This window comes from Marmota flaviventris, chromosome 8 (assembly GCF_047511675.1).
Source record: "Marmota flaviventris isolate mMarFla1 chromosome 8, mMarFla1.hap1, whole genome shotgun sequence".
In the NCBI taxonomy this organism is placed as follows: Eukaryota; Metazoa; Chordata; class Mammalia; order Rodentia; family Sciuridae; genus Marmota; species Marmota flaviventris.
Window position 1 is genome coordinate 131892818 of NC_092505.1, and position 20915 is coordinate 131913732.

The window sequence follows — 20915 nt, forward strand, 5'->3', positions numbered from 1 at the left end:
CTGTGTGAGATGGGAGGAAATCTGGAGTTGGGGAAGAATGGATGGACTCAGTTACTAAACTGGAATTGAGGGCTGAGGATATAGCTCAGTTGGTAGAGTGCTTGCCTTGCATGCATAAGGCCCGGGGTTCAATCCCCAGCACCACACATACACACAGAAAAAAAAAAAAAACAAACCCCAAAAAAACCTAAATTGGAATTGGAAAAATAGATATTTTGTAAGTTCTGAGCCATGTTTGCCAAAAGGACTTAAAAGCAATGACACCCCAGTATCAAGGAGCACATTTATTTCCCAGGTCTTCAATTCTAAACACCATTGCCTGCTCCAGAGAGCCAAGTCTCCTTGGAGAAATGGCTAATTCCAGATTTGTACAAGATGAACCTGGAACATCCTGTGATGCTAAAAAGTAAGAAAATGCTCAAAAGATGACAGGAGCACGCAAGGGAACTTCTGACCAAATCTGGACAATTTGAAAATCAAAATAAATAATGATAGTAATGGATTAAAATCCATTGGATAAGGTAAGAATCCATGAATCTGTACTAATAAGGAAAGAAAGAGCCAGGCATGGTAATATCACCTATAATCCCAGTTCTTGGGAGGACTAAGCAGGAGGATCAAAAATTTGAGGCCAGCCAGGGCAACTTAATGAGACCCTTTTCTTTCTTCCTTCTCCCTCCCCTTCCCCTTCCCCTCTCCTTCCCTCCCTCCATCCCTCCCTCCTTTCCTCTCTTCCTTTCTTCTTTCTTGAATCCAGGGGTGCTTAACCACTGAGCCACATCCCCAGCCCTTTTTATACTTTTTTAAATTAAAAAAGAACTTTTTTGTAGTTGTAGATGGATTGAATGCATTTGTTTATTTAAAAAAAAAATTTTAGTTGTAGTTGGATAACGATATCTTTATTTATTTTTATGTGGTGCTGAGGATCCAACCCAGTGGCTCACACATGCGAGGCGGGTGCTCTACCACTGAGCTATAGCCCTAGCCCTTGTTTATTTTTATTTTTATGTGGTGCTGAGGATTGAACCCAGTGCCTCACACTCTGGCAAGCGCTCTGCCACTGAGCTATAGCCCCAGCCCCTTTTTAAAAATTTGAGGCAGGATTTCAATAAATTGGTTGCAGAAGCTGGCTTTGAACTCGAAATCCTCCTCCCTCAGCCTCCTGAGCTGCTGGGCTTACAAGCATGTGCCTCCACACCCAGTTTAGTGAGACACTTTTCAAGATAAAACATATTTTTAAACGGGATGGGGGCCCGGGCACAGTGGTACACGCTTGTAATCCCAGAAGCTGGGGAGGCTGAGGCAGGAGGAGTGCAGTTCAAAGTCAGCTTTAGCAATTTAGCAAGGCACTAAGCAATTTAGCAAGACCCTGTCTCTAAATAAATTATAAAAAAGGGCTGGGGATGTGGCTCAGTGGTCAAGTGGTTAAGTGCCCTTGGGTTCAATACCTGATACAAAAAACAAGGGGTGGGGGGTGGGGAAGTAGCTCTATGGTAGAGTGTCAGTAGATTCAATTCCTAGTACTGCCAAAAGAAATTTAAAATGAAAAAGGAAAAATGGAAAGGAGAAAATAAGTATAAAATAAACAATGGAGCTCAGTAACTTCTATTTGTAACCATCTTAGTAAAAATTGAGTCAGGTGATTGAGTTCAAGTAAATATTATTGATGGATGCTGAAGTTTGTGGGTGACAGTTGAGGAGGAATGGGTATTTATAGCTCACATTTCCCCAAAGATGACTGGCTAATTACAAAGGGCATAAGTGGCAGTTTTACAGTGGAGAAACTTGGTGGATATGCCTCAATGAAGTGATTAAATTTAATTAATGTCTCCAAGAAAAGGACATGTCCCTCCTGATATAATTCTCAGAAGGCACATCATTTTATGTAGTTTCCTGCCCATGAAATACCTGAATCTACTAAGGACAAAACTTTAGAGAAACTCAAATTTTAAGATATATTATATGAAACATCTTGCCTACACTCTTTGAGATTGTCAATAATGTCAGTTATAAAAGAAAAATAGGACTGAGGAAAAACTTTGGATTAATGGACACTAAAGAGACACAAGAAGGCAGTGGCGCATACCTGTAATCTCAGTGACTTGGGAGGCTGAGACAGGAGGATCCCAAGTTCAAAGCCAGCCTCAGCAACGGTGAGGTGCTAATCAACTCAGTGAGACCCTGCCTCTAAGTAAAATTCAAAATAGGGGTTGAGTACCCCTGTGTTTAATCCCCGGTACCAAAAAAATAAAAAATAAAATAAAAATAGTAACAAAATAAAGAGACATAAGAGTTGAATACAGGCATGACCCTAGACTGGGTTTTGACCTGCTCTCCAGCACCAGTATCACCTAGGGGTAGGGTCACCTGGGGTGATAACTGCTATTGCTTTCATGATTACAGAGCTATTCCCCTCCAACAGATGCATAACTTGTTTGCAATATCCAGAGATGAGACACACTGGGACATCTGATGCTAAGACATGAAGAGTGCTTGATTCACCTGGCAATGTCTAGGGTCAAGGTCGGAATCACAAGGTGGGTCCCTGAATGATAAACAATTTAGTTAGTGGTGAGGGTCCTTTTTGGAGACTCAATGATTAGAGGAGACAGAGTGTTTCAGTGTGGCCCCTGGGTGGGCTGGGTTAAGTGTATGACCCATGTTAGCCCATGTGAGTGCCCACTCCTTGGAATAGAACTAGAGTTTCCATGTGCTGGGTCACCACAGAACGAAAGGAGGCCCAGGCCTGGAAAGTTGTGGCACAAACAAGCAGAGTCCAGAGGTTCATGTTTAATAAACTTGCCTGTGAACATCAGAATTTTAGCATATTGTGAGGAACATACCTATCAGATGTATAGACTAGGCCAGTGTGGATAGCCCTGATGTGTGTGGAATCTGGCCCACTCTCAGCCTGTCCCTCTAGCCACATACCCTTCAATGGGCTGCTGCATTTGGGTCCCAGTAATGAATCCATCCCTACCCCTGCCTTGCCCATCACATTAGGAGGAAAAACTTGGGTCACAGCCATACCAAGGCTAACAGGGATTAGGGGAAAGGGGGTTCACTTTCTGGGACACAGGAGGGCCTGACAAGAAAGGGTGATTGAAGTAGTGGGCAATCTCACTAGTCCAAAGGAAATGAAATCAGTATGAACAGATGTCTGCATGCTTATGTTTATTGCAGTACTATTCACAATAGTCAAGATAAGGAACCAACCCAAGTGTCCATCAGTGGATGAATGAGCAAATAAAATGTGATATATACACATAACAGGATACTATTCTGCCTTAAAAAAAAAAAGAGAAGGAAACCCTGTCATTTGCTACAACATGGATGAATTTGGAGGATGTGAAGCTAAGTGAGATAAGTCAGGCACAGAAAGACAAATACCAAGTGATCTAACTTACATATGGAATCTAAAAAAATTGAACTCATAGAAGTCAAAAGCTGGAGGGAAGAGAGGTTGGTAAGATGTGAGTCAAAGGATACAAAATTCACCTAGGAGGAATCAGTTCAAGAGATTGACTATAAAATCTATTATATAGGCACTGACAATGTATAGTCATTTTTTTGCTTAATGATGAGGACATGTACTCAGAAACACATCATTAGGTGATTTTGTGATTGTATGATTATTATGAGTGTGCTTATATAAACTAAGATGGCTACAATGTCACTAGGCAATATAATCTTATGGGGCCATTACAGTATGTGCAGTTCACTGTTGACCAGAACATTATTATAGGGGACATGACTGTACTGTATTTTTTTTTTTAAAGAGAGAGATAATTTTTTAAATATTTATTTTTTAGTTTTTGGTGGGCACAACATCTTTATTTTATTTTTATGTGGTGCTGAGGATCGAACCCCGGGCCCCGCGTGCTACCGCTTGAGCCACATCCCCAGCCCCCATACTGTATTTTTTCTGCGGGGGAGGGGTGCAGGTCTCACTATGTTACCCAGGCTGGCCTTGCACCCCTGGCTTCAAGCCATCCTCCTGCTTTAGCCTCCTGAGTAGCTGGAACTACAGGCCAGTGGGCCAGGCATGAATTATATTCTTGGGGGCTGTCGAGAAGGGGTGATATGGAGGTACCAGAGATGGGAGGAAGATTTAAGATCATGGTCCAGCCCCTAGCAGGACCTGGTAGACAGGGCAGGCAGCTCAGAGGTGAACTTCCAGCAGATAGCGTAGACGACACTGGCTCTCCTGGTAGATAAGGTACTCGCTCTGGCTAAAGTGGGAGCTGCTGAACTCTGGGCATTGCAGGGGCGGGCCCTGGGGCACTGCCACTCGATGGCCATCCAGCTCCAGCTCAGTGTCCTGGGTTGGATCTGCAAGGCACAGAAAGGCTCATGGGTAACCCAGGGGTCACTGGCCCCTGGCCTTACCAGTTTGTCCTGTCCCCTACACTCCCCACTTCTGATACAGGGAAAACTCTGCTCATTCCCCTTGTACCCACCTCCAAGCCACTGTACAGGCTGGACTTTCTGCCTGGAATATCCTCCCCCATTTCTCTCTGGGAAACTCCTACTCCTACTTCAATGCTCAGTTACTGATACCACTTTTTAAAGCCCTCTCAGATGCCCAGGAAGATCTGTTGACAGTTGTTGGATGACGAAGTTAAGGACTCCAGTGAAGGAGGCTTCTTCTTTTTGTCCCTCTCCATAGTTCCCTCCTTCCTAAAAGTGTCCCAGTGCCCCACCTCAGCCCCTCCCCTATCCTCAGGCCTCTCTATTTTCCCAGGTGTGTGTGGGGGGCTCACCAGGCTCTGTGTGGCCTCGGGCGATGACACTGTCGAAGCCATTGGGTGGACACGTCAAGCTGGGATCATCGATGGTGATGTGGTACTCTTTACCCAGGGCCACCTCGCCCAGGAACATATAGCCCACTTGTTTGGACCCACAGCGCATAGGAGTAACTACAGGACATAGGGAGGCTCAGTGGGGAACAGCTCAGACCCCTGACTGACTCGTGGTTAGGGTACTTTCTGCTGACGTGTCAATGTTATCTTTGCTGGCTTTTTTTGTCCCTGCTCTTCTCTACCTCACCTGTTCCTCATTCCTTGTCCCCTGTTGCCTGTCTCTGTCTTCACCAAGTCAGTCAAGTCTTCCCAGTGACCAAATCCCGGGAGGCATCTTTCTCTCCCTGGTCTGCTCTGCTGATATTGCTGCTGGAATCTTTCAGACCCCACATGCTAGCTCTCCTGAGGCCCCCAGCCACTCTTTCTTAGGCTTCTCTGCCCTTCCAGTGGAACTCTTGGTGTTCAGCCCCATCTGTCCTGGGACAAATCCTTGCATCTCTTTCTCTTGGATGGGTGAGTGGTAGTGGCTTCCAATGATGCAGTCAGCCTGGTCTGGGGAGCCTGGCTGGGGAGGTCACTTCAGTGAGGACACCCCTGGACCCAAACTCAGAAGTCACTGGAGATACCTTTGACTCTCCCCAACATGCTGCTGCTCATCCCACCACCCACATATCCCTCTTCATGGATTCTCTCCCCTCCATCACCATAGCCCTTGGCAGGGTGCCCACCACATCTGGCCTGAGTGACAGCCCAGACTTCCTGCAGTCTCCAGCCTCTGCCACCTCCCCAGTGGCAGCCACTGAAATCCTGCTACATACATATTCAACTTTTTTTCATTGCTCTCTGGAGAAGGCCCCCTTGATGGTCCTGCATCCCCAGCCCTTGGCTCCAACAGGCATTGCTTTGAGTTTCAGCATCAGAACGTGCCTGGAAATCTTGGCCTGCTGCAGCCTCGTCCCCTTGCCTCGAAGGTTCCTCTTTCACCCCTTGCAGGTCTGGTTGGTGCACTCATCCTATCTATCTCACCTCCACCAAGTGTCTCCTCTGAGGCTCTCCAAGCCTCAGGATGCCCCACTGAGCACTATGGTTAGTAACCCTTTAAAGGTTCCTCTCTCAGGTCCACCATGAGTTTCCAGTGGATAAAGACCGCCTTCACACCCACACAGGGCTTGACTCACCATAGCAAACTGACTTGCTGTTCTCTGAGGCGAAGTAGATGCCCTTGCCAACACGGCCACCAGAATGTGGCATGATGCGGAGCCCACTGGTGAGGATAGCAGCCACCACGGCCACATTGGTGCCATGCCACAGCAGCCTTCGATTACCCAGCTTGGAGTGGGCCTGGAATCTATCTCCCTGGGTGTGGGGAGGGGTGGGAAATAAGAGAGGCCTGCCATGCAAGGACCCAGGTGCCTCTTCTGTTGTTTAGATGGTGTGACCAAGGCCTAGTCCCCTCTGGTCACTCACACTTAGGCTGGCAGAAACTGGTCAGAGTTGCTTAGCCAGCTCACCAAGGGGCAGATAAGCCAAGGTTATCTCTCTAAGGGACAGGGTGGTGATGGGGAAAGGGCTGGGAGACTCTCTTACCTCTTTTTCTCGGTTCACTTTCCAAATGTTTTGCAGAACAGGGCATCTGTGTTTGTTGCCAGTCTGTTTTAAGTAGTTTTGTATTACCTGTGGGAGAGCAGAAGCTGGGTGCCAAGAAGGGTGGGAGACTCGAGGACCAACCCCTCTGATCCCTTTAGTCCCAGAGTTCTCCTTGGGTCTTAAGAACACAGGGAGAGGAGGCTGAAGGCCAGGTCTCCTCTGGGCACCTTGAGGGTAGCTGGGCAGAGGAAGAGGGATGGTGTTCTGCGGGGCCCAACCTACCTTGTAATCAGGAGCCTCAGAGTCCAGCAGCTGAAGATGACACTTGAGGAGCTGGTAGTCCTGGTCCAGAGGGTGTGGTACCTCTTCCACTTTCTCCTCCTCCCTAGGGGCTGCCTGCAGGGTCTGGGCCAGCTCAATGTCTGCCAGCACCTAAGATGATAGGCACTGGCAGCTTGTCTGCCCACTGGACCTCCAACCTCCCCCTCCTCTTCCACATGTCTGTTCCCAAAGCCACTGGACCTGTTGTCCACCTGTCCATCCCTACCCCCCATCTGTCTGGCCTTCCCTTCCCCTGTCCCTCAGCCTGCCCACTGTAGTCCATCCCACTGGACTTTCCTCAACCCTCTGTCCCCCACATCTCTTTCCCAGTCTGTCCGTTTGGTGTCCCCCTCCTGCCTGCCCACCTGCTAACCCTTACCAGCAGCATGTCCTTCTTAGCTTGAAGAAGCTCAAGGGAGTTGATGGGCGGGGGCCGGATGCGACCGAAGTCGTGTGGGATAACAGTGTAGAAGTGGGAGGACAGCTCCTCCAGGCTTTGGCTACCATCCGTAGGGGCTTTCAAGGCCACCTCCAGTGCCTCCAAGGCCTCAAAACCTCGTGCAATCTGCTGTTTGCTCAATTTTCCCAGGGGCATCTTCTTCAGATCTGGGGGAATGGGAGAATGGGGGGGACTCAGCCTGGCAGCCCTGTCATCCCAGGGCTCTGCCACCCTGCATGACCCCTCACCCTCACCCAGGTTCATGAGGGTCATGGCATTCTTGAACATCTCCTTGCTGAAGATGTTGGTGATGAGCTTCTGGGTTGCAGGGTCCAGGGAGCAGGGTTTCACTTGCTTAGTCACAATCCTTAGTGGGCCTCCATCCACCTGAGGACAGAGGGCCCGTTAGTCAGGAGCAGCTGCCCTTGAAGCAGGTCATGGCATTAGACAGAGACTGGCCAGACACAGAGGCCAGAGAGGGAGGTTGGTGCCTGAGGTTGCATAGTTGGAAAGTGACAAAGCCCCACAGCTGGTCCAACCAGTCTCCTTCCTCTACCCAGAGCCCACCCACCCTTCTCAGCCTCTTTACCTTCACCACGGCCTCCGGAGTCTCGTCCTCTCCCTGTACTTCGATAAGTGTGTACTTGCCAGGGTGGGCCACAAAGTGGTCTCGCTCTGCCCAGTTGTTCTTAGTCTTCTCCCGAAATTTCTTCTCAAAGTCCTTTTTGGCATCTTCTAGGCAGGTGAAGTTGTTGATCTTTGACAGGCCCACCTCTCCCTGCAAGTGACAGCCTTCAGGGGTGTGTCCACCATAAATGTTTGCTCACCTCTATGTTAAGCCAGGCCTTGTGTTAAGTACCCCTGGAGCCTTGGAGGTGAAGGGAGACAGTCAGCAGCTGTGGCCTTCTGGGGACCCTGGAGAGCATGTGTTGATCAGGAAGAGATGGGGACGAAGGGACACTTACCACCCGGCCCCAGCGGTTCCAGCAGAAAAACTTGCCACCCTCTTCCAGTAGCTGGATGATGTAGAACTTGTTGTTGTTTCTTCCGATGTTGGTCTGGTTCAGGGTGCAGTCATAGTCTTCATGCACCTGAGCAGAGGCAAGTGGAGGAGGGTGCTGACTGGGGCTGGATGGGGTGCCTGGTTGAACACCAAGAGGGGGTCTGATGAGAACAGGAGTCTGATTGCTTTGGGGCATCAGAGGCAGCCTTGTCCTGGAGCTGGAGGAACCATGTCTCTGCATTCAGGGATGCTCTTTGAAAACACATGGTTAAGCCCTGGCATGGGGGTGGGGAGTTCTGGAAGGACATAGCTCTGCCCCAAGTAGCAGAGTTCAAGGGGGGACATGGCTCTGCCCTGAGGGCTGATTTGAAGGGATATGGGTGAGCCCTTGGAACATGGAAGGAGTCAGAGCCCTTTCTTGAGTGTGATGGGAGAAGCCTCCTGGGGGTCTGATGGGCAGACATTGACCTCTCTTGACCTAATGGGATACAGCCCTGACCTCTGTGGTCTTGGGAAAATGTAGCTTTGCTCTGAAACTTACTTGGGCCTTGAGTTACCTGGCCAGAGCTCAGCTCCCAAGGAGGAGGGGTGTAATTGTATTTAGAAGGAGCAGGCTCCAGTTGACTAGGGATGTAGCTCACCTGGGTCCCGGCGTTGCTGCTGAGTGGACAAGTGGGGTCCACGCGGATTACACGCTTCTCTTTGGGTGCAGCCCTGAGGGCCTCAGCCATGGAGCAGAAGTTGTCTTCCTCTCCTGTCCCTTGACGTCCCTTCTTCTTGGGACTCTCAGTCTGCTCCACAGCCTTTCGTTTTGGAGCCATGGTTGTCCTGGAGCACAGGAGGTCTTTAGGCTTCCATGGTCTCTGTCCACTACCCAACCCCACAGCACAGCCTGGCCCACCATGACCTTGCCCTTTGGGGCCTCTTATTACTCCCCACTATCTATATTTCTAGTCTGAACCCAAACCAGCTCTCTGGGCCTCACACATGCCCCTTCCTTCAGTTATAAGAACAAGGTCAGGACTTGTCCTGTTTGCTTGCTCTGGCCAAGGAACAGGTTGGTTTCCTACTCTCTCTAGTTCTTCAGTATGTCCTGAGGTTGTACAGAAGTGAAAGGAGAATCTCCCCCTCCCACTTCTGGGCTCCACCCTGTTCCGAACACTCCTTCCTGTCAGCAAGTTAGACTTGGCATGGTTGCTGGGCTGAGTCACTGAGCTATGGGGGAGAGTGGGCATCGGCAGCTGGAGGATGGAGAGCACTCCTTGGATCAAATCTCCCTCTAGAGCTTGGGCCCCATTGATGCAGAAGCCTTTCCCTAACATACTTACAGAGTTCTGGGCTGGGCGCAGAGCGCACACCTGTAGTCCCAGCAGCTCTGGAGAGGCTGAGACAGGGGAATCATAAGTTCAAAGCCAGCCTCAGCAAAAAGCAAGGCACTAAGCAACTCAGTGAGACCCTGTCTCTAAATAAAATACAAAATAGGACTGAGGATGTGGCTCAGTGGTTGAGTGTCCCTGGGTTCAATCCCCAGTACCAAAAAAAAAAAAAAAAAGAGTTCTGGGGTGCCACCCAAAGTCTAGATCAGTGGCTCTGAATTACCAAGGATCAGGGGCCAGTTCTACCCACCCTGTCCTGCCCTACCCTGCAGAGGATACTCACCGAAGACAAACAGGAACCTGGGAGAAGGTGCTGCCACCAAGCCTGGTATTGGGAACACTTTGTGAACTTCCCTCGGCAGTCTCAGCAACCCTCTGTGGACCTTAGGCTTGACTTATGGAGGGACTTCCCAGCAATCACCACGAAGGGGGGAAGTAGGGTGGTGTAGAATTCCAGGGCCACCAGTGGGATGAGTCAGAGGCTGGGCAGGCTGAAGTCGGTGGCGGATGAGGGGGACACTGATATGGACCCATCCAAGGCCCAAGAGACTGGCACGCTCTTAACGCTGCTCGTCCAGCCTGGGGCATGCAGCATATATCGACCAGTTTTCCCAGTGTCTTGGTCCGGGGTATGGGCAATGCCTTCCACCGCCTGGATAGCCCCCTGTTTTCTAGAGCCAAGCTAGTTTACTCTGGCCTCCACACTCGAAGGGGAGGAGTCACACAGAAACCCGCATCTCTGGCGCCCCCCAGCGACTACGGGGCGCAAGCGCAGAGGAAGCCTTCTTGGCCCAACCCCTCCCTATAAATCAGGCAGCAGCAGAGCGCAAGCGCCACAGCCGCTGGCCGGAAGCGCCGGGAGAGTCGCTTCCTGCGGTGGCCCAGCGCCGGAGCCTATGGAGTCTCTGGGAGGCGTAGCCACGAGCCTCTGTCCTATGGACATTTGGGGGCGTGACAGAACCCTCGGGTGGACCCAATGAAGTTGCGGGAGGCGGGACTCGACGGGCGGCAGAAACCTGTCATGGCGCGGGGACTTGCGGTGCAGCCGGGGGTTTAGTTGCCACGTGAACTTTCCAGCGCCGTCTGCAACTCTTTGCAGCATGTCGGCCACCGCGGCAGCTCGTAAGCCTGGAAAGCAGGCCTCTCGGGCCGGGGCCGCTGCAGAGCCCAGCAAGCGGCGACGAAAGGTGATCATGGGGTTTCCGTGGGCCGTGGTCAGTCTTACTTCTGAGACACGGATCATGCATTCGAAGGACCCGAACCAGACTCCTTCCCCAGCCCTTAGCCCAAGACCCCAGCTGGAGCCAGCTTCGTCCCTTTCTCTGTTAGCCAAATCCCGGAAAGCCTTGCGCTTGACCCAGGCCAGGAGCTGCAGCCTTTCGCAGTCCTGGGACTCTTGAGGGCCCACAGGGGCTCTTGGTCAGTGCAGGGTGGCGGGAGACCTCTGGCCAAAGAAATGGTCCTGTCTTCTAGGCCGACTCTGCGGGGGACAGGAAGAAGCTCAAGGATGGCGGCAAGATGAATGAGGAGATCTCTAGCGACTCTGAGACTGAGAGGTAAGCTGTTCTTAGTGGAAGGGGAAACAGGCTTATCCTGAATGAAAGACTCAGTGAATCCCAGCAGAGCTGGGCCGAGGACCCACGACTTCAGGCCATGACTTTTAGATCGTGGCTTTTCCCTCTATAATTTTGGCCCTGCGACGTCTCACCTCCACTGCGGTACCTCTGTGCGGAGGCCCCAATGGGAGACCATTGAGAACTCCTGGGCTCAAGACAGGGCGCTAAGCACAGGGCTGGACTGACAGGCAAAGGGAGAATTCAAGGCAAACTTGCTAGTTCGCTGTTTTCTCACAGCGTTATAATTACTGGTCTTTCTTTATTCTTTTGATTTAAGATGGATTTCATTATATTGCTCAGGGAGGCTTCAACCTACTGGGCTCAAATGATCCTCCTGCCTCAGTATCCTGGATAGCTGGGACTATTGGCACGTTGTGCTCTCCCACAAGTCTTTTTGACATGCTAGGCAGTGGCTTCAATGAGAGCAGGCAGATGAAGAGCATGTGTTCTAGTGAGACATACATACATCTTCCAGTGGTGTGTACTGGGAACAGAGGACAGAGAAAGGACATTTAAATAGGGCCTGAGAGATGATGAGGAGTTTTATGGAGACATAGGGAGGGCATTCAGGGATCAGAAAAAAGTCTGAGAGGGTAAGTGTGCCAGAATGGGAGGGGAACAAATGGAAAGGCAGGTGGTGGGTGCATCCAGAATGTGGAGGCTTTCCCTCATTTCTGTGGGTGATGGGGTGGTAGCAGGGTCTCAAAGGGCAGGCAAGGTATTTTTCCTACCCGGTGGAGACTTTCATTTCAGGGAATCCTAGTGCCTTCCTATGAGTTTGATACAGAAATTCTGCTTCTAAAATTGAGTATGTGTTGCATTAAGTTGCCCACAGAAAGACTTAATATGTTTTCTTAATCCTAAGGTTAGTGTTAGTGTACATGTGTGTACAAGTGCAATTGTGTATGTATACATCAGGCCCTGTGCTAAGCACTTGTAAGTATTTAAAATGTTTTATTATGAAATACATCATCTGCAAAGAGTGAATGGACTATATGGCTGGGGAGGTAGCTTGGTGACAAAGCATTTACCTAGCATGCACAAAGTCCTGGGTTTGAGTACCAGCACTGCAAAACAAAAACATATTTGTATATGAAAAGTAAAGATAAAATGGTGAACCTCTGCTCACCTTCCACTTAGGTTAAGAACTAGAACTATTATTCCTGATTCCAGTTAATCATTTCTTTGGTTTCTTTCTTTCTTCTTTTTTTGGTAGTACTGGGGATTGAGCCTGGGGCCTCACACATGATGGACAGATACTGTGTCACTGAGCTACATCCCTACACCTTTCTTAATTTTATTTTAAGGCAGGGTCTCACTAAGTTGCCCAGGTTGACTTTGAACTTGCCATCCTCCTACATTAGCTTTCTGAGTAGCTGGGACTACAGGAGTGGCCATCATGTGTAGCTTAAGAATCTTTTAAAAGGCCTGGCACAGTGGTGCATGCCTGTAATCCCAAGTGATTCTGTAGGCTGAGGCAGGTGGATTGCAAGTTTGAAGCCAGCCTCAGCAACTTAGTGAGGTCCTGAACAACTTAGCAAGACCCTGTCTCAAAAACAAAAAACAAAAAAAACTTGGGGATGTAGCTCAGTGGTAGGGCACCCCGGGATTCAATTCCCACTACCAAAAGAAAAAAAAATCTTCAAAAATTTTTTTCTCATTCAGGTATAATTTATATACGGTGACATTCAACTTTTTTAGTTTATAGTTCTGTAAATTCTGACAAGCACAGAGTTGTATAGCTACTATCACTATGAAGAAATAGAAGGTCTCCTCAACCCCATCAAAATCCTGCTGCTACCACCCCCAGCCCTGACAACCACTGTCTCTAAGTTGCCCTTTCCAGAATGCCTTATGAATGGAATCATATAGTGCATATGCCCTTGCTTTCCTTTAGAGTTCTATCTCCTGTGTGTTAATCCTTAAACAACAATTGATTGTTAAATAGAAGTTCAACTCTGGATGTGTAAGGAAGGGGCCTGGTCTGGCCTTGGCTTTCCTGAGGGTGAGGTCACGAGTGAGTCCTAGGAAACACAATTTGAGTACCTGACAGAGACTCGGTATCTGCAGGTATATGATTACAAGGGATGGGTTCCTCTGGATTTTCTGTTTTGGAGTTCCTGTGACTTACCTTCATCTCCCAGGAGCAGGTCAAAGCAGGACCCATCTTTGAATGAAATGAATGCCTTCAGTTCAGTTGGTTCAGGGTCTGGAGCTTAGGAGGGACAGCAGGAACTTGATCAGCACAAGGCCAAGCCAAATCCAGTTAGTATTCACCAGAGGTTGTGCTCATGGTGCAGGATGGTGTCATGGCAGTGAGTCTAGGGTAATGACAATTCCTGTGTCTGCTTGGGTCCTCGTGTCAGGTTGGACTGGTTTCTCCCCATGTTTGGGGTGATTGTCACCTTGGGAATCTGCCTTCTCTGTGTTAATCTGTTGTTTCTTGTACCCCATGTCATCATCCTTCTTAGATTACCCTCTTGTTTGGGAAGTGCATTCTCTATCCTTTGTAAAAAAAAAAAAAGGAGAAAGATTCTATGTCACATTGTTCATCTGACAATATGTTTTTGAACCTAGATAGCCTTGTACATGCCAGGCAAGAGTCCTACAACTTATCTACTCCTCCAGCCCTTTTAATTTTTTTCTTTGAGTCAAGATATGACTAAATTGTCAAGGCTGGATTTGCAACTTGCCCCACCCCCCCCTTTTTTTTAAGTACTGGGGATTGAACCCAGGGACACTTAAATACATTCCCACATCCCCAGCCCTTTTTATTTTTTATTTTGAGATAGGGTCTCATTAAGTTGCTTAGGACCTTACTAAGTTGCTGAGGCTGTCCTTGACCTTGAAATCCTCCTGCCTCAACCTCCCAAATTGCTGGGATTATAGGTATGTGCCACTGCACCTGGCTCTTGGCGATATCCTGATTTGTCAATTGGTGCCTTAACTGGGCAGGGGATCCCAGGGGTTGGCCCACCCTTCCTTCCTTCCTCCCTCCCTCCCTCCCTTCTTTCCTTCCTTCCTTCCCCAAAGCTATGCACATGCTAAGTAAATGCTTTACCATTGAGCTAGACCACAACCCTTTTTAAAATTTTTATTTTGAGACAGGGTCTTGCTAAGTTATCCAGGCTGTGTCTTTGCTCAGCCTCCCAAGTAGTTGGGATTATAGATGTGTACCACTGTGCCCAGTCAGGGACTGACATTTTCATTCTGAGCTTTGTGTATAAGTCTCCTTTGTCTTGTTCTCAACATTGCTGTTGAAATGTCTGAAACCATTTTTGACTTCTTGACCCTTTCTCTTGGAAGCCTATAGAACCTTCTCTTTCCCTAGAGTTGAGAGATTTGAGTGATCTCTTTGTAGTTTGGGTAATTTTACCTTTGCAGGGCCCTATGTATTTTAGTTTGGTAAGTCATATTCTTCAGTTTTCTTTTCTTTTTTTATTTAAGAGAGAGAGAGGGAGAGAGAGAGAATTTTACTATTTATTTTTAGTTTTTCTGCGAACACAACATCTTTGTTTGTATGTGATGCTGAGGATCGAACCCGGGCCGCACGCATGCCAGGCGAGCGCGCTACCGCTTGAGCCACATCCCCAGCCCATATTCTTCAGTTTTTAGCATGTGTAGTTGCTGGTCCTGAGGGCTTCTAGGGATGTGGAAGGTTAAATGGCAGGAGAGCATTAAGAAGGCACAGTCGTAGTGACCAGAAGAGTGATGTGAGCTCTTTAGACCCAGCCTCCTCTGCCCACAGCCCAGCTCAAGGGAAGACTGAGGAGGAAGAAGAGGAGGAGCTGGAGGAAACTGTGCAAGAGAAGAAGCTGCGCTTGGCCAAACTCTACCTTGAGCAGCTCAGGCAGCAAGGTGAGCCATGGGCAGGCCAGCCAAAGGCCAGGGACTCTGCTGAAGCCTTCCTTCCTGTCCCTGCTACAGCCTCAGCTACCTGACATGCAACTGACACAGTTGCTCAGTGGCTGCCAAGGCTTGCCAGTGTTGGCTGCCTTGTGGGCGTGGCTGAGAGCTCCAGTGGTCCTCCAGGGGCAGGCTAGACCTGCAGGGGGCTTTAGACCGATCTGATAAGTTAGGAGGAGATTGTCCAAACTTGCATCCATTCTGTGGAGGTGGACTGAACTTCCCACTGGACATAGACCAAGCATTTAGGGCCCAGCCCTGGAGTGGAGCTGTGGAGGTGGAAATGGAAAGGGAAAAGAAGGACCTTAGCCCTGGTTTATGTGAATCTATCTGTCCTGCACAGAGGAGGAGAAGGCTGAGGCTCGTGAATTTGAGGAGGACCAGGTGGCAGGGCGCCTGAAAGAGGATGTGGTGAGTTTGGAGGGAAGGTGAGTTCTGGGGGAGATTGGTCCTGCTCCCAGGACCTCAGTCCTCTCTTTTTCTCCATACAGCTTGAGCAGAGAGGCCAGTTGCAGAAGTCAGTTGCAAAGGAGGTAAGAGGGCAGGGCACTTTGCTATGAGGTTAGAGGGAATCACTTGTTCTACCTAGATTAGCAGGCAGATGGTCCAGTGGGGCTCAGGTTGTGGGGTTCTTTGTTCGAGACACAGTGTATACCTGGGCAGATATGGTTTGGTAAGGTTCTCATCCTTGGCAGCCATTGGTCTTGTTTTCCTTTTGGCCAATGTGGGTGGGAAAGGATGGTGTTGGGGGTGGGTCTAATAATGCCCCTGACTGCAGTGACCCAGCATCTTGCCTGCCCAGATCCAGGCCCCAGCCCCGGACGACATTCGAGTTTTACGGGGCCACCAGCTGTCCATCACGTGTTTGGTCATCACTCCTGATGACTTGGCCATATTCTCCGCCGCCAAAGACTGCACAATCATTAAGTGTGAGTGAGATCCTGGGTAGGATGTAGCCCCTGGGGATAGCCTGGAGAGCAGATTTGGGGAGAGGGAGCCATCATGGCAAACTGAGCTCAGATGGGGGAAGTCTTCAGGTTTTCTATCAAAGAGGAGCTTTCTGGGTAATAGCAGTTGCTTTTGCTCAGCAGTTGGGCTTATGAGCTCTGTGGAACTGGAGACCATTAAGCAAAGAAAGGACAATGACTTAACAGGAATGAAGCTGCAGGTGGGTGGTTGAACTGGAAGATGTTTGAGGTTCTGCACAAACTAGGATTGAGTCTCTAGTCCTTCTAGGTTCCCAGCTATCAACAGCTGAGCACAGTCCTCATCCACCCACAGTAATCACAGGAAGAACTCAATACCTTCAGTCCCAAAATACTTAATTTTTTTTTTTAGTTTTTTGCAGTTCTGGGCACCAAACCCAGGGCCTTGTGCATGGTATGCAAGCTCTTCCACTGAGCTATGCCACCAGTCCCCAGAGCACTTTTGCATCCCTTCCTTTTTGGGGGCTTCATGGTGTCGATTGGGACTACTACCCCCACTTAACTGGAAACTGATGTGACTTGTCCAGAGGTTCACAGTAGCTGAACTAGGTACTTTGACTCGAGTTCCCTTTTTCCTTGCTACCCCTTGAGGGGGTTGCCAAAGTCTGTCCTGTCCCCCATCCCAATATCCTCTGTCCTCTTCTGGTGACAGGGAGTGTGGAGAGTGGACAGAAACTGCATGTGATCCCACGTGTCAAGAAGGATACTGAGGGCCAGCCTCCTGGCCATTGCACCCACATACTCTGCATGGCCATCTCTTCTGACGGCAAGTATCTTGTAAGACTTGGTTGACCCTGGGGCAGGTAGGAGTCTGGGTATGTAGTGCATGCCTGTAGCCATGGTTCTCATCCCTGCAGGCCTCGGGCGACCGCAGTAAGCTCATTCTCATTTGGGAGGCTGAGAGCTGCCAGCACCTATATACCTTCACAGGACACCGGGATGCTGTGTCGGTGAGGAGCTGGGCCTTCCTGGATGTTTAGCAGGCACCTGTGGAGTAGGCCTAGCACTGAGCTAGGGGTCTGCTGTCCTTAGGGAACCTGTACTCTGGGGTAGTTGAGTGGTGTGTAAAGGACAAAAATGGGCTGATGGCATGGGGAGTTGCTAAGGGAGACCAAGTTCAGATTGCACAGGGTCAGGTCAGAGAAGCCTTAAGAACTCTGTATCTGCTTAAGGGTACACAGGCATGCTCTTGGCTTATACAAAGCCTCATGGAGGGACCTCACAGAGTGTTCTTGGAAAAGCTGGCTTCCTGTGTTATGTGACTTGCTTTCAAGAGGTCCTCCCTAAGCTCGACCTCTGTCTTCTGCTATAGTCCAGGTCCCCTTTTGCCTTCTCTCCATGGATCCTTAGGGGCTGGCATTCCGCAAAGGCACCCACCAGCTTTATAGCACATCCCATGACCGCTCTGTGAAGGTGTGGAATGTGGCAGAGAACTCCTATGTGGAGACACTGTGAGTATCCTCAGGCAGAGGGTGCATGGATACAGGTGTGTGGGTTCATTTGTGACCCCATCCCACTCTATCCTGCCCTCAAGCTTTGGACACCAGGATGCTGTGGCTGCACTGGATGCTCTGAGCCGGGAGTGCTGCGTGACAGCTGGTGGCCGGGATGGGACTGTGCGCGTATGGAAGATCCCTGAGGAGTCTCAGCTTGTCTTCTATGGCCATCAGTAAGGCAGCCATCATGCCAGATGGGAGGGCTCCATGAATGGGGTGTGGATCTGGGCCATGCCTCTAACAGCCCCTTTCTCTAGGGGTTCCATTGACTGTATCCATCTCATCAATGAGGGGCACATGGTGTCAGGTGCAGATGATGGGTAAGAGCTGCCTTTTTTTAAGTGCATTAGTTATACATAATGGTGAGGTTTACTTTGGCATATTTATAAATGCATATAATATAATTTTTTTTCCATTTAAGTCCCCCTTCCTTTTTTCCTTCCTCTCCCTAGTCCCCTGCTGCCTTTTTTATTGGGGGGGGGGGGCGGGGGAGGTGTTATTAGGGATTGAATTTGGCACTCGACCACAATGAGCCACATTCCCAGCCCTATTTTGTGTTTTATTTAGAGACAGGGTCTCACTGAGTTGCTTAGTGCCTCGCCATTGCTGAGGCTGGCTTTAAACTCGCAATCCTCCTGCCTCAGCCTCCTGAGCTCCTGGGATTATATGCATGTGCCACCGTACCTGATCCCGCTGCTGCCTTTTTGATGCTTCTGATTACTGTCCGTGATTGGGCTCTGAACTTGCCTAGTAGACTACCCTTTATAGAGGAGGTGTAATTGTTTTCATAGACAAAGTGCTGGTGACTTGTTTACACCTTACAGCTGTTGTGTGTGCACTTGATTCCTACTGCTCTGTGCCTCTCTCTCCTGCCCCACCCCTCATTGCATGCCCCGTCTACAGCTCTGTGGCCTTATGGAGCCTCTCTAAGAAGCGGCCACTTGTCCTACATCGTGAAGCTCATGGACTGCAGGGGATGCCAGGCCTGGAGCAGCCCTTCTGGGTGTCATCAGTGGCAGCCTTACTTAACACGGACCTGGTGGCCACAGGTAGGGACCCTGTGAGGTGGGGAGTGGGGTGGGTCCAGGGTGGCTGCTACAGGGGTTGCTCACTATCTGTTTATTCCTCAGGCTCCCACAACAACTGTGTGAAGCTTTGGCAATGCGGGGAGGGCTTCCAGTGTCTTGACCATCTCTTTGACATCCCCCTGGTAAGTGGGACTTGACTGTTTAGCCTGTCTTTGCTACACTCCTTGGGCCCCTGGAGTCCCTGGTCCTTGGAATGTGCTCATTGACTTCTTCCTGACAGAAGCAACCCTTATTAGGGCTATCAGAGTCTGACAGGAACCCTCTCTTCTTTCCTCCTCTGCCCCTTCCCTTCCTCCACTGCTCTCCCTGTCCCAGGACATGTTCTGGGTGTCGGGTACAAGGGCAAAAGCACAAAGGCCTCGTGCTGTGATTGGTTCTGCATGACTGGAACATGTGGAATTGACCATCTGTGCTGAGCGACCTGAGGGAGAACCACAGGATCTGTCAGTGATGTGCTGAGTGTAGGCCTCGGACAGTGAAGGTGATCCTGGTGTCGCTGATACCCCACAACCAGGAGCCAGGCCCCAGGCCCTGCTTTTGATGGAATTAGTGTACACTATCTTCTTAATCCTCCCCAACCCCCTGCCAAACTGGTGCTCTACCTCCCTGTTTCACAGATATGGAGGCCGAGGCCCTGAGGGGTAAAGGGCTGACCAAGCAGGGATTTCATTCTCAAGCCTGTGACCGTGATGCTAGGTGTTGTTAGCTCTAATGTTTTAACCATGTTCCTTTTTCTCCTCAGGTGGGTTTTATCAACAGTCTCAAGTTTTCCAGTTCTGGGGACTTCCTGGTAGCTGGAGTAGGACAGGAACACAGGTACATGATGACCCCAAAGGGTTGAGACTGAGGGGTAAGATGGTGCTGGCTGGGCAGCCTGGTGGGGATGGGAGTAAAGACTGGGTGGGGGCTGAGCTGTCTCAGCTGTTCTCTGGTTCTCTAGGCTTGGCCGATGGTGGCGGATCAAAGAGGCACAGAACTCAGTCTGCATCATCCCACTCCGCAGGGTTGCCGGACCCCCAGCCTCCAGCTCCTGATGCTTCATCTTCCTTATTTAAGTTCTTACCAGGTCCTGCCCCACTTTTTGTATTAAATGCCTCCCTTTGTATACTTTGTGTCTTGCAGCTTCTGAGAGGGTGAAGCTGACAGGGACTGTGAATTGGCAGAGGCCTGGGGACGGGCAGAACTCCCAAGGGCTCTCAACTCTGTCCTTCGGTTGACCTGAGACTCTTTATTGTTTTCCAAAGAACTCTGTAAGGGGCTTTCAGCTGACTTCTGGCTTCTGGTCCCTGGGTATCCTGTATGACCTCATTAAGCTCACTCCCCACTCTGCTCTGGGCTGGAGCGGGAGGAAGCTGCTTATCCTTCAAATGTAATTGACCATCGGATTATGTATAAGGAATGGTGCTGGGGCCTGAAAACTGAAGTGGAGACCACTGGGCTTGCCAGTCAGGCTGACCTACCAGGTCAGGAAGCTGAGATAGGGGTCTTTTGTGGGGGTCGGACCCTGGACTGAAGCCTATTGCCTGAGAACAAGGTCAGAGGTGGAGAGAGCACTGTCCTATCTCCAAATGGCAGAGCCAGGTCACATCACCCATCACAGCAAGAACCCAGCTGGATAAATGTATCAAAGTGATGTTCACTTTCTCTAATTATAAAATTAGGTAATTTACTGGGCGAAACTGACAAGGAGTTGGAGAGGTGTAGGAGTGCAACGAGGGCACCTCCTCTTAGCAGAAAAATGAGAAGGGGGGGTTGAGGAAATCTTTAGTTCTTTGGGCCCAACAGCTTCACCTCTCAAGGGGTGATGTGGTCCCCTCAGGAAAGGAAGCCACAGCTCCTCCCAGCTCCCATGCTTTGGAGGCTTCCCGCCTCACACTGATGTGCCTTGCATTTGTCCTGGGGCCAGGGAGGGGGTGATGTTTACTGAGCCCTTGAAAATCCCGTTTTGGATCAGAAGATATCGGTGGAATTCATTTTGTTGTATATCCTGCCTCAGTTGAGCTCAGCAGTGGCAAATATATCCTCTAAATGACTTGGGAAGCAACATGGAAAAGCTCCTGAGCATGTGAACCCTTTCTGATTAGTATACTCCCAGGGAGGAATTACAGTTTGAGATGGAACAGCCCTGTGAAGATAATTTCTCCTGTGGCTTCTATTCTGCTCTGCCTTGCTCTGCTGAGGCTTCCTTGCTGCACTTGGATTCTTGAGCAGCAGCTGCCATCACCGAACCTTGTGCCTTCAGCCTTTTCCCAGGCCCTTTTTTTCCACTTGCTTTGGCCAAGATCCAGCTATTCC

The 20915-nt window shown here is 49.8% G+C and overlaps 2 protein-coding genes across 2 annotated transcripts; one reads left to right on the forward strand and one right to left on the reverse strand.

The window, feature by feature from the left end:
- Positions 1-3159: 3159 nt before the first annotated feature.
- Parp3 (poly(ADP-ribose) polymerase family member 3) lies at positions 3160-10256 on the reverse strand. The gene is made up of 11 exons (XM_027933666.3): positions 9812-10256; positions 8794-8980; positions 8115-8240; positions 7739-7927; positions 7404-7536; positions 7090-7316; positions 6672-6821; positions 6390-6476; positions 5981-6158; positions 4764-4919; positions 3160-4332 (listed from the first exon to the last, which is right to left on the reverse strand). Exons 2-11 carry the CDS (start codon positions 8971-8973, stop codon positions 4163-4165), a joined length of 1596 nt encoding a protein of 531 aa, XP_027789467.1. The 5' UTR covers positions 8974-8980; positions 9812-10256; the 3' UTR covers positions 3160-4162.
- Positions 10257-10388: 132 nt separating this feature from the next.
- On the forward strand, positions 10389-19725 carry Rrp9 (ribosomal RNA processing 9, U3 small nucleolar RNA binding protein). Its single transcript, XM_027933667.3, has 15 exons — positions 10389-10715; positions 11002-11084; positions 14893-15002; positions 15394-15461; positions 15542-15583; positions 15853-15979; positions 16689-16813; positions 16894-16986; positions 17387-17487; positions 17571-17705; positions 17790-17852; positions 18436-18581; positions 18663-18742; positions 19363-19436; positions 19561-19725. The coding sequence occupies exons 1-15, from the start codon at positions 10629-10631 to the stop codon at positions 19652-19654; spliced, it is 1428 nt and encodes a 475-aa protein (XP_027789468.1). The 5' UTR covers positions 10389-10628; the 3' UTR covers positions 19655-19725.
- The last annotated feature ends 1190 nt before the right edge of the window (positions 19726-20915 follow it).